Here is a 23,423-nt window from a genome sequence, read left to right on the forward strand (position 1 = left end):
CTCGATCGCTAGTCTCGGTTCACTCCGACTGACCAAATCATGTGACTCGCTGTCTACAGGTGCCAAAGAAGTGGGCGAGCTTGAGAAGCATCTGGGCGTCCTAGAACTGTCGGGAATGCCGGGTAGCGCGTGCATCAGAGTGCAACCAGCGTGCGCTATCACGGGCGAGGGCCTCCACGAAGGGTTGGACACGCTGTACCAGCTGATCATAAAGCGACGCAAGCTCGCCAAGTTGAACAGGAAACGGGCCAGGTAGGCCAGGACTTCGGAGGACTGCAATTGCGTCTTCTGATATTGTCAGTCGCGGACAGTCTCTCCTTTGACGACAGCTACGCCTTCCATGGTGTCTTCTTCTTCGTCCTCCTCGTCATCGCGCAATGGCGACGACCACGAGGTGCTCGAGTGAACGTGCCCTCCTCTGTACGTGGACAATTGTTTCTTGTCGGGGAACGTCCTGGCGTTCCTGACCATCACCTTTTGCGGACCAGTGTTACTCGACGATGCTGGCGGGGCAGCAGGTGTTTTTGGTGGCACAAACCAGGTGCTGGGACTCGTGCAACGTAAGGTTTCTCAGATTTTACAAAGAACCTTCGTCTTTCTTTGATCGAGTTCCATTCCTTGGAAGGGAAGGTGTTAGGGGCATCGATGGTTCATCGTCGAAGAAAGAACGCGATCCAGACATTGGCTAGTTGGTTGTGTCAATGGATGGATCCAGTTGGCGTTCGGTGTCTGTATTTTGTATCGAACTCGATGGATGGGAGAAGCTTCCTACCCTCTCCGAAAGGGATGTTATTATAGCTTTGATGAAGGGTATAGGCAATTTTTGCAAGAACGGAAGAGAAACTTGTTGGCCTGAATCATGGAACTCTGTGACCGGTTGTTTTTTGGACGACAACGAAACAAGTGCTTCTTCGCTGCTACATAGAAGCTCTATTTTACCAAATTCTACACCGCCGAAGCGTTTCTCGGGAAACTCCACAACGACGGTCTGCGGATTTCCAGTTTCTTGACTCGTTGTCGCTTAACCCTCGCGCCTCGAATCAGACACGGAGAACGGAACGTTGCCTATTTTGCTACCGAGAAGAGGCCCAACTAGAGGTTCAGCGACGACAATATCTTTATTGCTAACGATGACGATGTCGAATCATGTTAACGTCGACGGCTCGAGCGCGGGAGACCAAAATGATACAAAACAGAATATAAATAAGTAATAACTTCTTCGAACGCGGATGAAAGGGTAGATCCGTGAAAGGATTTAAAGAAATATATTGGAGGAGTAGTTGGACATCGGAGCCCAATTTTTTACGATCCGCGTACATTGACGATTTTTTACCCGGGGCTCCGATCGAATAGTAGAAATTGCTTTCGTAACGGGAAAGTGATAGAATTCCGGTAGACCATTTTTGCTACGCAGGGGAATCTCTAACAATCATATTCGATTATCGTGCTAGAAGAAGCTCGTAGTATACGTCGATAGACCTCGAGGCGAATCGTGGTACCTAGGAGTACCAGCGATGACCGTGCCTCTTCAGATTTTTGCACCTTTATACGTTGTACGTGAGAAAAAAAAAATACTACGATGTTCCGTCGTGGCCTCGCTCGAGACGATTTTTTGTAAAACAGATGTGATAACAGCCCACCTCATCTCACCACCTGTGATTAGGGTATCGTGTATATTTGTACTCGTTGTCTATCGTGCTATCGTAGCCCAGGAAGTGGAGAGACGAGCTCTCGACGTAGAAGACGCGAACCGATTGTTTTGAGCTTCGTCGGAAATTATACATATCTCGAGGATGTCGAAAAAGTGCTGCTCTAGGCAATTGTTGGATCAAAAGCGTGATATATCGTTTGTTAGGATAGTTAAAGGATATTAATTGCGATTAAATTTACCCGATTCGATGCGTTACGTCAGGCATGCCCAACGTCCAGACTTGGGCAAATTTTATCTCTGAATACGGAACTCGATTTCGTAAATTAATTTTTTAAAACAAACATCAGCAAAAGCTTGTTCACGAACGAAACGAAAATTTTTGTTCGTTGTTCGAATATAAAGTTTGCCCAACAAGGTTCGAGTACTTGACAACAAGCAGCGACGAGTGAAGATCAGGTGCATACTTTGACAGCAGTAGCAAGTATCTGTTCTCGTTTGCGTTTAAATCAAAATGCTAAACAAACGTTATAAGAAACTCATACGTGTTAATGTACTATTTACATTACGGTGGATCACTGATTATCAGCGTTACAAACTGACGTTACTATCATTATAATTACTACAAAATGTCAACCACGTAATTTGTACATAAAAACTAGCATAGCAGTCACCGTGTTGGACAAACAGATTTTTCTGAAACAATAGATTGTTCATTCATATAGATATTATAATATCTGTTTTCCTTCATGGGCCTCCGTTAATTACATATTATTCGTCTGCTTTAAACCAGTCAAATATATTCGTATTTGATATCATTTTTACCTCATTTGTACCTCATCTTTTATTCGTTTGTTCGCTAATTTTGCTGCTAGTTGGAGAGTGCCCTGATTTCCACATACATGAGCTTCACATGCATACCCACGGTTCCTTTGCTCGCGGAAGGTGTGATTTAATTGCCCACGGAAGTTATTTGCTCGGCATACTGGAAAGTATTCGTACCTGCATCGAGTTGGACATGCCTGTGTTATATGTTCGAGCGTGACTCAGACGGTTTCGCGGGTTTATACGTCGCTTAGCAAGAATACTGTCGAACAATGTTGTTTTTTTAGGCAGACGCGTTCCGTCGAGATTTTTGTTATCGATTATTTAAAAGTTCGAGCAAACTGTAGAGCTCAAAACGGCGGGTGCTCGTGTTTCTTGCCAGTGTGTTTCCTCAACAGAGTCCCATTATCGTACGCGTCCCTCGTGCGGGCAATTCTTATCGACTATCATCATCAAAGGACATTTTCTGAAAGTCAGAGTTGTATGCACGCGTGTTAAAAATATGTTGGGAATGTTCATCGTATACAGGGTGTTCGGCCACCCCTGGGAAAAAATTTTAATGAGAGATTCCAGAGGCTAAAATAAGACGAAAATCAAGAATATTTTTTTTTCGATTGAGGCTTTGTGAAAAAGTTATTAACGTTTAAAGATCCGCCTAAAGTAGAAACATTTCTGGCCACACACATATATTTTCAATAAAGAATTTTTTTCAAAAATGATTGTAATTGACCCCCACAAACGAAAATAATTTTTCCAGAACGATTTGAAATTTTTTAATTTTGTCGAAAAAGTTCATCTATTTGAATTTTTTTCTCGAAAGTGGGTAGGATTTCGGTGGTATGTCTGTCGGCAAAAAATTATTGTAATTGATCCCCGCAACCGAAAATAATTTTTTTAGAACAATTTGAAATTTTTTCTTTTCGTCGAAAAATTTCTACCCCTGTCGATTTTCCTTAAAAATTTGTTTTCGATTTTTAATAAATTTGTTTGACGCTATACGGAAAAGTTGTCTAACACTTTTTTGTAGGTAACCATGAGCACTACACCAGAAAAAAATTTCATTGGAATATATTCACTATTGTGGGAGTTATGGCCGTTCGAAAATTGGACCATTTTTATGGGGTTTTCCTCACTTTACGAGGTCAGGGAATAACTTTTCGGATATTTTTGGAATTCCCACATATTCTCCATCAAAATATGCGTAGTTTGGCGTTCGAAACATTAAAATCGTCCAATCCGTTCTGGAGTTATGGTGTCTCAAAGATTCGCGTGAAATTTCAGGGTACCATTTCAGGCCTCAGATTATTTTTTCGGTAAGCAATTTTTTTCTCGAAAGTGTGTAGGATTTGGGGAATATGTATAATGACCAGAAATGATTGTAATTGACCCCCACAACCGAAAATAATTTTTCCAGAACGATTTGAAATTTTTGAATTTGTTCATAACTTTTTAACGAAACCTCAGTCAAGAAATTGATATTCTTGATTTTCGTCCTATTTTGGCCTCTAGAATCTTCCATTAAAATTTTTCCCAGAGATGGCCGAACACCCTGTATTATGCTGAATTTCCAGTTATTTTCTAGGGTAGAAATAACCTGGCGCCAAAGTGTTGCGTACTTCGAGTGCACTCCAGCGTGTTTCATGCGTAGTAACGCGACTTAACGTAGTGCAAATTCTACAATCAGTCGCCTTCCACGCGATAGAATCGTTATCTAATCCTTTAGGCTATACCTTTTTTCATGCAGCAATACCTGGAGATTACTGTCAACACAAACCATTAAAGCGATAGAATTCTTTTAATGCAAAACGACTTAAAAAAATGTCACCGTTACGGACCTGGTTTCTGATCATTTAAAAATAACTGTCCTCGTTTTTTTCTCGCGTAAAATTACTCAAATCAAAAAATTGTTGATCATTCGTCCAAGTGCATTTATTGAAGGATGCAGAGGAAGCAATTTCTAATCAACTACATCGTATCAGGAGCATTTCCTGATTAAGTAAATGAAATTCCATAAAATGCATAATAAGTCGATGGATCAATATTTTTTTAGGGTATTTTACTATGTGTTATCAAATGTTACGTATTAATTTCAAAATTCTTATTTATTAATATTTGATATAAATTTTTCTCGTGTTAGAATTTATTATAGAATATTTATATACTAAAGTGATCAGGAATTGGATTAGTTTTGCAAAACTAAAACTTGAAATTTGTTTAAAATGTGCAAGAATATTTTATTCTTGATTAGTTTCGTATACTTGCGTGAATTTATTATTTTGTTTTCAACTCTCGAAGTACGTTCAGTTCCCGAAGGAACGAGGGTGGTCAGCATAAGAATTGCTCGCTCGGTTTAGAAATATTTTTACCGCAAAACCTTTTCTGTTTTTGCATCGTAAAAACCTCAAAAAAAAAGAAGAAAAAGAAGGAAATGAATTCATTGCGAGGAATTCTGATTTCATTCGGTGTTCTCGTGGCCCTTCCTTCGTTTAAATATTCCCCCATTCTGTCCTCAAACATTCAAATTTCGCAACTCACAGAGAAAAGGAAACCCAAAGAATTCAAGAAGTCGCTGTTAAATATCGAGCATAGACAATGAACGCTCAACAGATTCTGCTAAAAGTTAAAAATTCATTGGAACTAAAATTGAATAACTTCGTAACTTTCCTTTAACATTTCTACGAGAGCCAAGGAAATACGTCATATCGTTCGTTATATTGACCGGAGTTTTCCACGGATTTGAACAAAATAAAAGCAATCAGCGAAACGAGAAAAACAATTACAAAAAGACGAGGCTACAAAATGGACGTCGGAGTCGACCGTGCGAGGAAGTCGATGAAAGTTTCCTCGTCTCGTGAAGCAATTACTTTTGCTACAGGAGGCGAAACAATTAATAGTTTCTTGCTGGAGATGATTTCGTTTGAAGGTTTCCGAGACTGGAATGAAATTCGAACGCGGGCAAATCGGACGAGGCAATTTGACTGGTTATTTATTACAGCGCACGGATCGATATTCAGCCGAGAAACAGAGGACAACGTGAAACCGGAAGTTGCGGTCTGCGGCATACGATATACGCGGGGCACACTCGTTATCCGGAAACGGAGATATTCTCTATCGGAAGTCACAGCACAGTCTGCTTTTCATAAGGGGAGAAACCACTGTGACGGTTGAAAATAAAAGCAATTTTCAAGAATATTTTCAGGGTTAACTTTGAAACTTTTTTTAATAAATGTTTAAGGGGCCATTCTACCTTGTAGGCACGAAAAATACATGTTTCTTTGTGATTTTTTTTTTGCAGGCTATTAACACTATTCCTACCACGACCGGTCAAACGACCGTTTTTAAAATTTCGTTTAGAATTTCCTATGTACAACGTAATTGCATCACCTTTAAACTTCACGACTTTTCCTAAAATATACCTATAATACTTATTTCAATATTCGCTTCTTTTTTTATTGTTTATTTTCCAAGAAAAATTTTTAGTCTGTTTTACCTACCACGACCGGTCATTGTACCGGTTGAACGATTTATATCTTTTTGTAACAGTATTATCTCGAAGATAATGCAGTTGTGGCATGATTTTAGCTGAAAAATGCCTTCCAGAGACTGCTTTAGGCACTTCCAAGTGTTTAGAATTATTATAACTGTAAAATAAATAAAATCATAAGCGAAGGGGATGCCTAGACGACTTCTCACGAATTCAAGTCAGCAAAGTCTTGTAATTCGAGTGGAGAGCATCAAAACGTGAAAGTTGCCTGGAGCATATTCGGCAGTCATTTATTATTTTATATTTTTATTCCATCGTTATTCTATTCTCATTTTATTTGAATAAAAAAAAACAATATTTTTATACCGTTAAATTGGCTGTTATCTTCATTCTATATTAACAAATATAAGTTGTGCTGAAAACCGGTCATTCGACCGGTCGCGGTAGGAATAGGTATACGTGAAGTGTCCGTAGGAATAGTGTTAAAGAGCGATTAATTCCGGGTTCTGTAGATACATTTATTATATAATATCTATTTATTACGCTGTTTTTGTTGATCAACGAACAACAGTTTTTACGAACGTGATATCTTGCGAACAAGTTATCCGAAATCCAAAAACCAAAGATATTCTTAATATAGATAAGTTTGCTTATAGCATGAATTAGGATCTTTTCAAAAACAACGAAAAATGGCAAAATGGCAGCTATTTTACGAAAAAATACTGAATATTTTCATATATTCGGTTGCTTTTTTGTTAATAAAAGAAACAGTATTGCATATATCGCAATTATCTTAGTTCATGCTATAGGGAGACCAGTTCTAAAGATACTGTATAAATTTCATGTTAATATCTTGAATAGTTTTTTGTTATCACATACGCAGTGCCGAAAAATGTTGTTTCGAGAAAAACAGCTTTAAAGTTTCACGTCCAGTTGTTATACCTGCGCGCGGTACATTTCAGCAGTCTATAACTTCGTTAGTTTTTCAAATTTCAATTTAATATTTGGTAGATATATTTTCGAGACTACATGCTAAAAGAAAATGCAAACAAAAAATTCGATTTTTTAAACAAAGTAGAAAGGCCCCTTAATGGTTACGAAAGAATATTTTTTGAACTACTTCTCGTAAAAATTTCGTATAAAAATATTAATTATTATAGACGTAATAGGAGAGGTCTCGAAACATTTGTTGGAAAAGGGCGGACGTGTAATTTTTCACTGCAAATTCTAAAACAAGAAATCATGCAATTTTCTTAAACTATAAGACAGCAGCTTCAGTTGCACGTAGGGATTTATAAAAATAATAATTTATTATAAAATGAAATTTTGAAGAAAAGATGTAAAAAATCTGCGAAAAAGTCAATATTTAATTTAACACCGCGTAGGAACTAATTATTCGTTCTTCATTCACAAGCTTTACCACAACAGAAATAATAAAAGAATTTCAAATGAATTCCCGAAGTAAAGAGTAGTTGGCTTCAAGCGTTACGTGTATTATATTTTTCACATCTGCTAAAACTTCTGCAACTTTGTCATTTTTGCGTATTTTACTTTAATATTTTAGGGTAGATAGAAAGAAAATTTTGATTTTTTCAATTCGTCAGAGTGCCCCAAAGGGGAAAATAGAAAATGCTCCAAAATGAAAACAGTTGCACCCTTTCGGTGTTCGATGACCACAAAAAGTTATATATCAGTTCATTGAACTAGAACTACCGACAATTATAGTGTGTTTATTTAACCCAAAGAAATTGAAACGATAGATAAACGAAGAAACATATAATGCAATGGAAATAAGTGTTTATATATTCTCTTATAGAAAATTACGATAAATTTTCAAAAATTCAGTCGAGTAAATTTTTTACAAGTTTTATTAGAAATGACGAATGGGTCATTTTGACTGGTTTGGTAGTTCTAGTGTTAAGATTGCAATTTTATGAAACTTGATATAAATCAAGTAAATATGTCATTAACACTTCAAGACAATGTTTTTCCCCCCATTTAAAAATCTGTTCTTAATTTGCAAGATCTTAATCGTGTCCTATTCAGTTTTCTATTATTTTTAATCGCTGTTGGCACCGATCCACGTTAAAGTCTTCTAGGAATTCTCTTTTGTTGAGACTTTTCCTGAGAAAAAAGGAAGAAATCGATAAGAATACAATGAGTCATAGCCGGTAACGATGTCGTGTAATTTATTATGCGATTCGGTTTTGTTGCGAAAACACAGGGCTAGCGGTCACGCGATTTTGGAATATTCACGAGAACCGCCATGACGAAGAGCGATAAGGAATCGTTAGCACTTTCGTGACCATGGCAGAAGAAAATGGCTCAAGACCCGTGTCCATTGTTGGTACGCGAATATGAATAAAATAAGAACGAAGGAAATAAAAGACGCGATGAGTTAATAACTCGGGAAACTAGAGACGATGATGATGGAAAGTACGTGTTATCAGATAGCGACGAAGTGATATTCTATATTGCGAAGATAGAACGCGTGAAATGGACACTCCTTCGTATTTTATTCCTTGAAAAATCCAACAACTTAGATAGCGTTCCTAGAATTTCAGTGTGTTCGTGCATGACACAATATTTGTCGCTGCAGAGACTTCGGTTTCATTTTAAAAGTATTTTTTAACGTTTCTATACCGTGTAAACATTCTATTTACAATGTACGATATTTTATCCAACGGGAATTCAAGAGAATATTAAAATTTCCACAAGATCTCATTTTTGAAATTCTGCCATTGAAGTATGCAAAATGGAAACTGTTCTTTTACACTTTCTTGTATGAAATATTCAACGTGTTCCTAAGATATACATTTTAGAGTCCAAATATGGAAACATATCTTTTCAAGACGAATCAAGACAAAAATATTATAAATCTTAATTCTACCCAAACTCTGGAAATTTCAGTTGGACCAAAAGTTTGAAAAATAAAAGCTTTACGATAAAGCAAATGATTATAATTTGCAGATCAGAAGCAAGAAGAAAGATTTACAAATTTTCAAACATATTTGCAAGAAGGATAATACCCAACAAATCCTTAAACGTTTCAAAAATGTTAAATTGTCACGATGAATCGTTTATTTGTTTAACGACACGGACAAAAATACAAATATCATCTGTTCGTGACCTTTTAATAATTTGGGAACGAAAGAGCGAAAAATCTTTGTTTCCTAGGATCAACATCCTTGTTGCAGTTCTGTCAAACGCAAGATCTTTCCTTTTCACGTTTGGCCCACTTCCAGCGTTGCCCTAACCCAGTTCCTCTGAACTTCCGGTGGCACCGATCGTCGCCACCGACAGCTGAATCACGCTAGTGTCCTATTAGCGCGTCCTGGTCCACGTTTTGGCTTGGAAGGGCATCGCGAACGAGAACACACGATCCATGTTTGTACAGATGCAATGTAAAGAAAAGAAAAAAATGAAGAAAAATTAAAAAAATAAAAACCGAAACTAGAGGAAACTCTAACGACTGTAATGAGTGACGATGCTAGTCGACCCGAGAATTATTCGAGAAGCAGGAAAAAGAGTTACGATGACGAGTACGTCTAGCGTACGCCAAAACGAACTTTATACTGTAAGGATATTTTGTAAATAGGCAACCAGAATGTAAGTTTCATGGAATTTCTCCGGGTTGGAAGATGGAGTTCGCCGGAATCGAGAAACTTTCAATGGAATTTCAGATTAGGACTCAACAATATGTAATAATTTTCTTTTGTTGTTAGAGAATTTGACGATGGTCAAATGCAGCCAAGCACTAGCCAAAATAAACTAGTTAAAGCAGTTAAAATATAAAATATAGGTATCCTTCGTATAACACGGTAGTTTAATTCCTAAAAAATGTAGTTTCTTCTTTATAGCTAATAAAAATATGTTTATTATTGATTAAATATCTATTAATGTTAAATAATGCGTGGTAATCTTTTTCTTTATAGTGATGATAATGCTAAGCATAAATAAATGGGAACGTTCTGTTTCTGGCAGAGTGTCCTCTGACTAAGTTTTCTTCAACAGAATGGTTCCTGTGCTTTGCTCTTCCAAAAAAGCTGTTATTCTTGTTTGTTCGCGTTTTCTTGATAGACTTTTATAGAATTTTGTAAATTACTATTGGATGAAACGTACCAAGTGTTACTTTTATGTTAGTTTATAAAGTTACTTCTGGATAGACGAGATCATTCAGTGACTGTTAAAAAATGTATAAAAAGTATTGATTTATAAAAATGAAATTGCTTTGAGAATGCCGTGTTATACGGAGGATACCTATAATAAGAACAAAGCAATACAGTGTTATTAGAGATTAATAGCTGTACTTTCGTTTTATAAAAATAACTGCTGGAAACATCCATCTATTTCGAGCATTATAATATTTAAAGTATTTCATTTTAGAGATGATTGAAGTATTTTAAAAATTTTACTTTCATATGTGATATGTTATTAACAGCTTTTTGTATAAAAGTTCTGTTTTAATAAAGAGAAACTGACATGTTTATATTTATAGTTGTAAGCAGCTCTTTTTGCAGTTATTATATACTCAGTAGAAAGGACTTTTTCAGTGGAAGAATGATACTTTTATACATGAATGAATTAAAATGAATGATGCAAATTCATTTTGCTGATTCCAGGCGAATTTCCTAGCCCGAAGAAGGCCAAAAAATATCTGTCGAACATGGTTGTTGTTTTTATATCGACTTGTCGTTCAAAATTCTATTGTATACTATACTTGCCCTTGTTGTGTTTTATTATCTTTCGATATTTTATCTTGTGCTTCGATCGATAGATTACATATTTATGTATTATACGTACGGCTAACCCATAGCGATGATTAAATAACAGCGAAGTAATCGAACGCAGAATTGTAACGAACGTGCGTGTAAAACGAGAAAGAAAATCGTGTTTTTACTGTAACGAAAACAATTATTATATTGTCGTACGTCCTCATGCCGCTTGAATATTCGTATATTTATGTAGTAGACTCGCCAGTTTCTTGTGTGTGCGTGCGTGTGTGCTCATCGCCATAGGTACACCAGGCGAATGTTGATTATACAGGGACAATTTCGTTCCAGCAGACTGAATGGATTCTTTTCGACTATGAGCGAGAATTTTTCCAAATAAATCAGCTAATTCCGTTATGTTTTAATTGGCCGTTTGTTGTTTGTTATTCTACCGTCCTTGCCGCGCACAAAATCCAATTAAACACTAATAACAAACCTAACCGGAGCTATCTCCATTAGGGTGGTCCTTATTTTTCGACCATAAAATTTTTTGCACGCCGCCCCCTAAATTTGTTCCATTTCATGAAAAAATAATTTGTGCAAAATTTGAGATCGATTGAAGGTCGGGAAGACGTGGCACATCGCATGCGAAGTTTTGAAATAGAAGTAACCGCTCGCTAAGCGTAAGGAGTGGCGTGTTTCTGAAAATTTCAATGAAATATTTCATATTTTGAGGACTGTAACATAATTCTTTACTTATTTAGTATTGTTCTGTTCGTACGTGCATTAAAACCCAAGTTCCATTTGTACAATATAAGACTATTTTACACTAAGCCTAACTGACCCGTAGCAGCACCGAAATATGACATACAACGTTGGACACTGAATAGACGTTGAAAGACCCTTAGTCTTGAAAATCCAGTCACAGGTGCCCAGGTATAGAACTCGGATCCTTCGTAAGTCCTGAATCAGAACCCGTTACGCGTACTTAGGTACTCTCGGGTCTTTCCCCGTGGGCCTGGGTGAGTCAGGCTATGGTCGCGTTACTCATCTGACAGTCCGACTCGCCCAGGTCAATATTTTTCGGCGTGCGGAAGTGGATACCTTCCGCTGTCCACGCATTTTCATGCCGACTTTTTTCGCGCGTTTTCGGTGTCGCTAGAGGGACGTGATTCTCTGCGAGGGCTGTATAAATAACCCTCCAAAGGTCTCGGGATCTCTCACTCTTGAACAAGCCCTCTGAGGTACCGTGTCGTGAAGTTCATCATTAACAGTCTACCTTATTCTGTATATTCGTTTGATTCGTCAATCAGCGAGAATCACCATTTTGCGAGTATTAAAATATTCATTTCTCAATCACACCTCAGTTCAAATAAAAAATGGAAACCAGAAGAGAAAAATTATTCCTTCTTAACTACGACGAAACTCAAATTATTGGTGCAAAGTTACCGTCAAATGGACAAGTTTTACGCGTATTATTTTATAATCTGCGTAAGGTGAAATTAAATTTACGATCAAGTGCTCACTTAGTGATAAAAGAAGTCGAGGTTCTGTGGGAGAAAGCGCGAATTCCAACCCGAAAATTAGATCGGAGTATTGAAAAAGTGGAATCTTTACACCAAAACTGGAAGACATTACAGAAGACCTGCAAACGCCGAACACCACTGCAGGAAAAACGGGAGCATGATTTTCTGGAAGCATTGGATGACCTTTTCGATATTGCTCATGCTGACGCTTTGGAAATGATAAACATTGCAGAAGACAAAGCGTTCCTTATAAATCAAAGGAAGAAAGGACGAACCGGTTCAATGGTAGGAAGCGATCGCAACTTATTCGAGAAAGAAAGCAGAAAAATTCTTCGAGAGGAACAACTAAAGTCGAGGCGAGAAAACTATGAAGCAAATATACATGGTATGTATTTTTATATAGTTGTGTAATTTGTTTTATTCAATATTACCTATGCTTCTTTACTAATATATTCTTATATGTATCATTTAATTAAGAAGAATTAGCGGAATTAGAAGATTCATCATCAATTGAAGATGAGGACGAGGTAATCGAGGATCCTGTGGAGCATCGTATGGAGGATTCCATGGAGGACCAACCAGGTCCGAGTAATCCTAAAAAGAAACGCGGCAAGCACAATTTTATAACACCCAAACTTGTGGCGACCATGGACAAATGTAAAGTGAGTGATCGTGATGCAGTCGCAATTATAATAGCAACAGCTCAAGCTCTGAACCATAATGTCGATGATTTGATAATAAATAAAACAACTATTCGTCGCTGTCGTACACGTTTGCGCGCTGAGAGAGCTACGTTATTACACATTACATTCAAACAAAAAGAATTCAATACAATTACAGTACATTGGGATGGAAAGATGTTACCATCATTAATGGGTAAAGAACAAGTAGATCGATTACCGATAATAATATCTTTCAATGGAAATGAACAGTTGCTTGGAATTCCAGCGATTTCTTCAGGCACTGGAAAAGAACAGGGCAATGCTGTCTATGATTTACTTTATGAATGGGACCTCATTGATAAACTAGAAGCACTTTCTTGCGATACCACAGCGTCAAATATGGGACGATTACAAGGTGCATGCGTAATTTTGGAGCAAAAGATCGGGAGGGATCTTTTATATTTGCCTTGCCGACACCATATTTATGAGATAGTTTTACGGGGCGTTTTTGAGGAAACATTGTGTAAATCTACTGGACCTAATATTCCCCTATTTAAACGTTTTCAAGGATCCTGGTCTCAAATCAATAAATTAAATTTTAAATCGGGAGTTGACGATCAGATAGTTCAAGAGTCCGTTGACAATGTAGCAGAAATAATAAACTTTGCCTCATATACATAGTTTGGAATTTAAGCAACCACGAGAAGACTATCGCGAATTTCTAAAATTATCAATAATTTTTCTTAATGGAACAGTTCCAAAGTTTTCCTTCCGTATACCAGGAGCATTTCACCATGCTCGATGGATGGCCAAGGCTATATATTCTTTAAAAATATTTTTATTTCGGAACGAATTTGTTTTAACAAAAGATGAAAAAAATGGAATCCGCGACATTTGTATTTTTCTGATTAAACTGTATTTGAAAGCATGGATTAAAGCTCCAGTTGCTGCAAAAGCTCCTAGACAAGATTTCGAGTTTTTAAAAAACTTATATGCATATAGTGCAATTAATAAAAATGTAAGTCGCGGAGCATTGCATAAATTTTGTAATCATTTATGGTACTTAACACCAGAAGCGGCAGCGCTGGCCTTTTTTGACTCCAACATTACGTATGACGCTAAAAAACGGATGGTAGTAGCTTTAGATACTCTGAATGATACTGACGTCAAAAAATTAATAATTAGTTCGAATAATGTACCTCAGTACATCAACACTGGTATTGAAGGGTTTGTTACCCAAAAAACGTTACAGTTTTTTAAAAGATTTGAGATACCCACAGATTTTATTAATAAGGATCCTTCAGAATGGGAAAATGATACAAATTATAATATTGGATTAAATATAGTTAATAATTTAAGAGTTGTTAACGATTCGGCCGAACGAGGAGTGAAACTTATGCAAGAGTTTAATAATGTACTATCGCGAAATGAAGAAGAAAAACAAATTATACTGCAAATAATTTCAGATTACCGAAAGCGCTATCCAGACGTAAAAAAAACTACGTTAATGAAGAATTTGTAAATTGTTTTTAAATGCAAGTATTAAAAAGTGTGTAAATTCAATATCTGTGCTTTCTTTTTTTCACCTATTTATGATATAATATTATAATATAATATTCACAATTTCATATTAAAAATACTATCTTCTTATTAAATATAAAATATTAATGACGAACATTCCTACATTTTTTAAATTAATATTATTATTAACTTGCAAATAATATAAGAAATAAATTAAAAGAATGGTCACTTTCATTAAAATACATAAAATTTAATATAATTAATTAAAACGATATAAATATTAATTAGTTATTATGTTGAAAAAATCATACTGTAGCACTATTATCGTAAATATTTGTGCACAAAAAGAACGTTTAACCATAATTCTAATATTTTTCTTCATACCTTTCCGTTCATACGAAATCTCATATTTATTGGAACTTTAACGCGGATGTGCCACGTCTTCCTCTTATCCGATCAACTTCATCTTTTACGGGAATTATTTTCTTATCCAATGGAACAATTTTAGGGTGCGGCGTAAAAAAAATTTTGCAAAAAAATTTTCACCAAGAGTAGCTAAGGACCACCGTAATCTCCATACTATGCAGAGTGAGCAGATCATCTGAATAACTCGCCTACCTTAAACGACGAGTCCCATATTTTTGGAATACATCTTATACAGGGTGTTGGAGATTCTAGAGACCAAAATAAGACGAAAATCAAGAATACTAATTTGTTGATGGAGGCTTCGTTAAAATGTAATTAACGTTTAAAGTTCCACCTGTACTCAATTTATTTCTCGAAACTGCGCAGAATTTCGAGGGTATGTCTAATTCACCAAAAATGATTGTAATTGACCCCCGCAAACGAAACAAATTTTTCCAGAACGATTTGAAACTTCTTTTTTTCGTCGAAAAATTTCACACCTTCTCGAATTTTTTTCTAGGAAGTGGGTAGGCTTTCGGGGGTATGTCTATTCATAAAAAATGATTGTAGTTGACCTCCGCAACCGAAAATAATTTTTCCAGAACGATTTGAAATTTTTGAATTTAATTGTTAATAACTTCTTAACGAAGCCTCAAACGACAAATTGATATTCTTGATTTTCGTCTTGTTTTGGCCTCTAGAATCTCCAATCAAAATTTTTTCCAGGGGTGGCCGAACACCCTGTATATGTATATTAATATCTGGCCAAAAATTCTTCCATGAAATTTCGAACAAATGTTTAAAAACACAGAACTTTTAAACAAACTGAAGGATTTTAATGTTTGAAATTTAAAACAACGTGTATTTTGGCGGAGAAAACTTAGACATTTTAAAACTTTTGGAAAAGTCATACCTTGGCTCCATAAAGTGAGAAAAGCTCTATAGAAATGGTCCAACTTTCAAACGACTATAACTCCTTCAATAGTGAGTGTATTTCATTGAAATTTTGGAGGGAAGTAGAGCTCATGGACGCTTACAAAAAAGTATTACACAACATTTTCGTAAAACATCAAACAAATTTATTAAAAATCAAAAACGAATTTTTAAGAACAATTGATAGGGGGTGCTGAAATTTTTCGACGAAATTAAAAAATTTCAAATCGTTCTGAAAAAATTATTTTCAGTTGCGGAGGTCAATTACAATCATTTTTGGTATACACATACCTTCGAAATCCCACGCACTTTCGAGAAAAAAATTCTTTAACGAAACTATATTTGCACATATTATTGTATTTTCTCACAGATTTCGCCGTATATATTTCCTTTCTTGTTTTTCTTTTCCCATGTATCATTCTTAACCAAATGATTATCTGTCGTATCTCAATTATTTTAAACATTTTCTCCAGCCTACAGTCTGTTCTTTCCGTTTCATTAGACTCGTTAACCAAATGTTTTAATATTGCATAATTTCTCTCTCACAGATTTCTTTCAATTATCTACGATCCAATACGTTATTCTTTTCTTCCAGATTTCCACATCTTACCCTGTTTATTCTCATTGTTATTCTTTCCTTGTTTGCTAAGATCTTCTAAAATTAAACTGCATATAATGTATTTATATTTATACCATTATATTTCAAGCTTTCTATCCTTACTATATTGCACTTGTATTTGTATCTCCTTATTTCTAACGAGGAATATTCGCGGAGTGTTCCCGCTCGCCATTTTGAAAAATCATTGCAAGCTTATATAAATTCAAGTTTATGAGTTGAATTTACTCTTAAAAATTTCGCAATTATGAATCTAAAATTTTTAAAGATGATCATTTTACATTTCTGATGGTTATCATTTACGAGAACATTCGTTCGCGTAAATACAAATTAGTCGCAGTATTTCAATCTCAGAATTTTTAAAATCGTTGACCGCCAAGTTTTCTAAAGAATAATTCCTACAATATTTAACGTAAACAATTAAAAAACGTCTGAAACAGCCTAAAGTCTAGAGTGCACAAGGCAGGAAATGTGTCTAATTATTCACGTGTTTCAACGAGAAGTTCCTGAGATGCTATCTAATATTCGTATCCTACAATAACGCAGTCTGTTGTTCAAACGCGCATTGTTTCCATCGTAATGTCTCCAACTTTCTACAATTGTTTCCGCGTGCGTTCACAGAATTCTCTCTAACGAGACAATATTTTGCAGCCTGTTAACGCGTAGACATACGCTTTCCACACAGGGCGAATATTATCGACGTTTGTCTGCAACAGAACCGAAACTCGGGAATCGCGATAAATTGCAAATCGAGTTTTCTTTGCACGAAACAAATAATAATTTCGATTTTTTTTGCTCACTAACAAATCTGAGTCGAATTACAGTGGGTCACAAAATTGTTTGTACGCGAAAACAAAATTTATTACTGGTATTTTAACAGCTTTTTCTTTTTGTTATGTAATTATATATAATTAAAGCAGAATTCTTTGATAATCTTCGTACATTGAACAACGCAATCTATTAATATTGTAATTTGCTTAAATTACAATAATCGTTTTACTTCTTACAGATTTTAAATTAATCTTTTTCTAATTTTTCGTTTTAGTTATTCCTACAGATGCTCGTTTGGATTTAAATCTAGTGACTGGAGAAGTATGTATCTATCATTTGTATGTAATATTATTTTTTACCTTTTTCAAGCTTATACAGTTCTAACAATAAAATTAATAATTGGTAACACAATGATAATATAATAGAACACAAAACTAAAAATTAACAAGAAAACATAAAAACGAAATATTATCTATTTATCTTTTTCTAGATTTAACCGAATAAAGAAAATTTTATGGGCAACTACAGTGGCGAATATACGTATACTTAAGTACAGTTCGTACTCTAATATTAATTTTTTTTGTATTTTTATAGAACATATAGAACAGTGTCAAGAAATTATTTTTAAGAAGTTTCGATTTTAATACAAATGTGTATAGTTTTTTCTAGTTTTGTGTGTATTGTTATTACATATTCTAAAAGTTGAAATTGTTTATGAAAACTGTATTTCTTGGTTTTATAACGGATAGTTATTTAAGTACACTTAAACCAATATGGCATTAATGTTTCCGGACACTTTGGTAAAAATACAAACAATTAACTATATTAAGAGACAAAACGCTTTGTTATATCATAATATAGACTAGAATCTTCAAAGAAATCTTATTTAACCATTCAATATATACAGTTTCTAGTCAAATAAACTATAATTTTGTTAACTTGTACTTAGATATGTAAGTTAGATATCATTCGAAAGATTTTGATGTCAAATAATACTTTTTCTATGTTCTAGGCCCTCCTCCAACCTTCCATTTCCAATCCGGAAGTTACGAATACTTCTCGGAGATATGTCAACATGAATATACATATACAGGGTGTTCGGCCACCCCTGGGAAAAATTTTAATGGGAGATTCTAGAGGTAAAATAAGACGAAAATCAAGAATATCAATTTCTTCATTGACATTTCGTTAAAAAGTTATTAACAATTAAATTCAAAAATTTCAAGTCGTTCTGGAAAAATTATTTTCAGTTGCAGGGGTCAATTACAATCATTTTTGGTGAGTAGACACACCCTTGACATCCTACGCATTTTCGAGAAAAAAATTCAGGAAGGTGGGCAAATTTTTCGACATAATTAAGAAATTTCAAATCGTTCTGGAAAAATTATTTTTGGTTGCGGAGGTCAATTACAATCATTTTTGGTGAATACACAAACCCCCGTAATCCTACGCACTTTCGAGAAAAAAATTCGAATAGGTGGACAAAATCGACAAAATTAAGAAATTTCAAATTGTTCTAAAAAAATTATTTTCAGTTGCGGGAGTCTATAACAATCATTTTTGGTGAATAGACATACCCCTGAAATCTTACGCACTATCGAGAAAAAAATTCAGGAAGGTGGACAAATTTTTCGACATAATTAAGAAATTTCAAATCGTTCTGGAAAAATTATTTTTGGTTGCGGGGGTCAATTACAATCTTTTATGGTGAATAGACACACCCCTAAAATCCTACGTACTTTCGAGAAAAAAATTTGAGTAGGTGGACAAATTTATCGACGAAATTACAAAATTTCAAATCGTTCTGGAAAAATTATTTTTGGTTGCGGGGGTCAATTACAATCATCTATGGTGAATACACATACCCCCGAAATCTCACGCACTTTCAAGAAAAAAACTCAAGAAGGTGGACAAATTTTTCGACAAAATTAAGAAATTTCAAATCGTTCTGGAAAAATTATTTTTGGTTGCGGGGGTCAATTACAATCTTTTATGGTGAATAGACACACCCCTAAAATCCTACGTACTTTCGAGAAAAAAATTTGAGTAGGTGGACCAATTTATCGACGAAATTACAAAATTTCAAATCGTTCTGGAAAAATTATTTTTGGTTGCGGGGGTCAATTACAATCATCTATGGTGAATACACATACCCTCGAATTCCTACGTGCTTTCGAGAAAAAAATTCTTTATCGAAAATATATCCGAGTGGCCAGAACTGTTTCTACTGTTGGCTGATCTTTAAACGTTAATAACTTTTTAACGAAGCCTCAATCAACAAATTAGTATTCTTGATGTTCGTCTTATTTTGGCCTGTAGAATCTCCCATTAAAATTTTTTCCAGGGGTGGCCGAACTCTTTGTATATACAAATGCAAAATTATTATATTTTTTAACTGAGTTCGCTATGTCGTAGTTCTATTGCAAAATTAATTTAGATGTCCAAAGAGAACCGGAAAAATTAATATATGCAAGACATTGGTCGTATAGTGATTGTCGATGAATAGACGATATAGTTTCATATAGGTCTATCTCGTTGGGGAAGAAAATTTGTATAAAAAAAAATAGATGCTCCGTCGATGGAGATTTACAATAAAGGCAGTGTTTCTATGAAAGACAACCTTGTTCGAGACATTCTGCATCGAGATTCGCGTTACACCGACGACGTACTACACTTTTTGCCGACGTACGCTTCTGTGTCCCATATTGCAGAGGCGACACAATGTTCGCGAATCGGGAGCATTGCGACGCCATCGTCTAACGAGCCTTCCGGTAATTACATCGCTGCATGCAAACTTTCTACGGTGAATACACGCGCGGATGACGCGGCGATGTCTAGCTGAATACGCGTGCGTTTTATCAGACGGCTCGATCTCTCTGATTTTTGTAATTAACAGACGTGTCGGATTTAACTGTCGCTGGTAGAAACTTGCGGCGGCGGTGAAACTGAATTTTTTATAAAAATCGTTCGAATCTTCGCAACGACGATCGAACGTTGATCGCACGTTGGAAGAGTGAAAGTGAGGCACGTTTCCGGTTTAAGAAACTGATCTTCCGATCGGTATCGCGTTTAAAAATAATTTCATTCAGGAGGTCATTGTTACTCGACGTTGTTATTTTTTAATAGGAAACCATTACGGAACAGATTCCACGTTTTCTTTCGAAACAATACATTTTCCTCAAGCTAGTTGTCCGACTAATCGGTAATGCCCCAGAATTTATTAGGAGAAAACAGTGTATTTGGCGTTATTTGTGAGCTTTATAAGATGATACATTATTATTAATTCCATATATGATCAGTGTTTCCAAGCATTTTTAGCGTTGATAGCATAAATATTTCTGTTCAAGTCACGTCATTTTCTTTAACTTTATTTATTTATTTGGCTAAAACCTAAAATCACTTGCACTGAAATCCGATTCACCGATATAAAACTCATCAATGTAGATATGTATCAATTTATAAACACTGTATTGTGACATCAAAAGTGTATAGAAATATGTTGTCGTTAGTAGGGTAAATGTGCTAGTAGTTGGTTACTTCAACCTACGTGTGATTAATGTTAATATATTATTTTCTAAACATTTAGAGGCCGTCTATTAGTTTTGCTTATATTTTCAATAGTGATAGTCGGCCCTACCGAAAAAACGTACACATAACCGCTTAATACTATTCTAACCTCAAAAACCCTTCATTTGAATATTACTAATTGCGTATTTAAATTATTAATATTTAAAACTTACGTTTATTGATGATAGACACTATTTTAGATCCCTGCTTCTATTACTAAATTCATTAAAATTTCGTCACGCGTTATTAACTAGCTCATCGCCCTTAGAACAAGAGTCTTTGTAGTTCACAATATTACCACAAGGGGCATGAAACTATAATACTGAAAGTAGAGGTGTCGATTGACCGCTAGCATATTTTATTTTATGCGATTTTGTTATTACTTTTTAATTATCAGACATTTATTTTGGAAAAGGCTGACTACTAACTAAGAACCGACTACCGGCACATTTATCCTATTAGGAAAATGTATTCGACATTTCTTGTAATATCAATGTAATTCATCATATGAAGTAGTTGTTTAGAAAAGTCTAATACCAGAGTATCAATTTCAGTTCAATTCAATTGCGTGCCTGATCACTGTACTAATTATTATGTAAAATTGATAAAACGATTCCAGCTATTCTTTCAGTTGCCTTCTGCTGATTTGAGTTGGTGGCCTCATTGAATAGGATCCCTCCTTCAGAATCCTGGAAACAGAGGCCCCTTTGAAGCTGGCTGCAGGCGTGTTCATCGTGCGTGCACGGCGCAAATAGCTACATCCGTGCGCCACGTGCCGTGCATCTTATCCACAGACAGAGAGAGAAAGAGTAATAATCGGTCTTTGCGAAACAACGCACTCGAGCTCCGATCCCCTGTTTTCTCCGTCGCTCGTGCTGGCTGATCCGCATGAATAAGTAGCTTGACGACAGACTCGGCAGGGAGGAAGAAACATTTAACGAAATGCTCTAGACGACGCATCGGCCGATTGTTATTGGCCGGATGAAGGTAATTTCAAGGTTCGAGAATACTCCGTAGGCCAAAGCAAAAGCAGACAGTCGTACTGTCCCGGAACTTTGGAAAAATATCGTCTAAAGTAAAGTAATTAATCGAAGCTAATAGCTCTGCCAAATTTCTATTTTTACGAACCCCTAGAACGGTTCATCGAACGTCTTTATTTAGCAGTGTACACGCGCGCTTTTAAAACCAACGAGGAGATGCTACTGCTAGTTGGTCGTCGATTTTAGTGAAACTTTTTCTGGTGATTTTGGACCAAAAATAAGTAGACACATATCCAAGCATTTTTGCCAATGCTCGTTATTTATACAAATATTTAACGTTTAATTTTTTTAATGTCTATGTACATTAATTTCTTGAATCAATTTCGAGGAACAGAATTAGCTTCGTAACGCCAACGTTTCCGCTTAAATAAACATTTTTCTCATTGTTATCTTTTTTTGTTATTGTATATTTATTTTCTGCCTATTTATTTCTTTTATTCTACTTTCCTTTTTTAAAACAACACATTTTTGTAATATTACTAATTTTTTTCTTAACAAATTGTATTAATACAAAGTTTAATTTTGATGTAAAACCAATACAAATACGTTATATACATACAAGATACATCTGTTTATAAAGGTATAAAAACATTTGTTAATTAAACATCGCTTACAATTAATTGTTTTTTCTGCGAATACAAAGCTTGGGCTTATACAATGTATCTCAAAATCAAGAGGAACATTTTCGACAATGAAAATATTTCTTTTATTAGATTTTGATATAATAATAATAATATTTTGGTATTTCTCTATTAAAGAGATGGTAGTATATTCATGGTATCCAACAAAGTTAATAACAAACACATCAGTTTTTTACAGAAAAAACTGTATACGTAATAAATTAGCATTTATTATACATTCACGCTGTCAAAAACACGCTGTTTACGTTTCGTCTGTTTTTATGATACATACCATCCCAAGCTTTGTATTCCAACAGAAAACAATAACAATCTGTCTATTATGTATACAGGGTATTCGGCCACCCCTGGGAAAAATTTTAATGAAGGGTTCTAGAGGCCAAAATAAGACGAAAATCAAGAATACCAATTTGTTGATGGAGGCTTTGTTAAAAAGTTATTAACGTTTAAAGTTCCACTCGTATTAAATTTTTTTTCTCGAAAATGCGCAAGATTTCGGGGGTATGTCTATTCACCAAAAATGATTGTAATTGATCCCCGCAACCGAAAATAATTTTTCCAGAACGATTTGAAATTTTGGAATTTAATTGTTAATAACTTTGTAACGAAGCCTCCATCAACAAATTGGTATTTTTGATTTTCGTCTTATTTTGGCCTCTAGAATCCCCCATTAAAATGTTTCCCAGGGGTGGCCGAACACTCTGTATAATGCGTATTTGTTTAGAGACTTGAACTCTGCATCCTACAGTCAATAAGCGGCTGATATACATACGATCATAGCTAATTCTATTAATCAAAGATAATTCGAGAAACTAATATACATGAACATTAAAAAAAATTGAGGCCTCGTGGATTTCCATAGAAATCTGTGTGTTTTATGACTGTTGTATTCAAATTAAAATAATACATAATAATACATGCATGTACAGGGTGAGGCCTTTAACGCGACGTAACATTTTTCATCCCTTTATAGTCCTTTGACAAAAACTTTGTTACAAAAACTGAACAATGTGAGGCGTACAATAGATGTCGATAAAAAAATTTTGTTTTCTCGGTAAAATCAAGATTACCTTTC

At 35.2% G+C, this 23,423-nt stretch overlaps 1 protein-coding gene across 8 annotated transcripts in view; it reads left to right on the forward strand.

The window, feature by feature from the left end:
* The window catches only part of LOC122400914 (ADP-ribosylation factor-like protein 4C), a 71,850-nt gene extending 68,868 nt beyond the window's left edge, over positions 1-2,982 (forward strand). For all 8 annotated transcript variants that reach the window (XM_043402667.1, XM_043402664.1, XM_043402668.1 and 5 more), the window contains one exon: positions 60-2,982. In XM_043402667.1, the coding sequence (XP_043258602.1) occupies positions 60-256 (197 nt within the window). In that variant the 3' untranslated portion in view covers positions 257-2,982. The remainder of the gene's footprint in view (positions 1-59) is intronic.
* The last annotated feature ends 20,441 nt before the right edge of the window (positions 2,983-23,423 follow it).

The sequence above is a fragment of the Colletes gigas genome, unplaced genomic scaffold (assembly GCF_013123115.1).
Source record: "Colletes gigas isolate AHSC1104 unplaced genomic scaffold, ASM1312311v1 Colletes_gigas_Sc00020, whole genome shotgun sequence".
In the NCBI taxonomy this organism is placed as follows: Eukaryota; Metazoa; Arthropoda; class Insecta; order Hymenoptera; family Colletidae; genus Colletes; species Colletes gigas.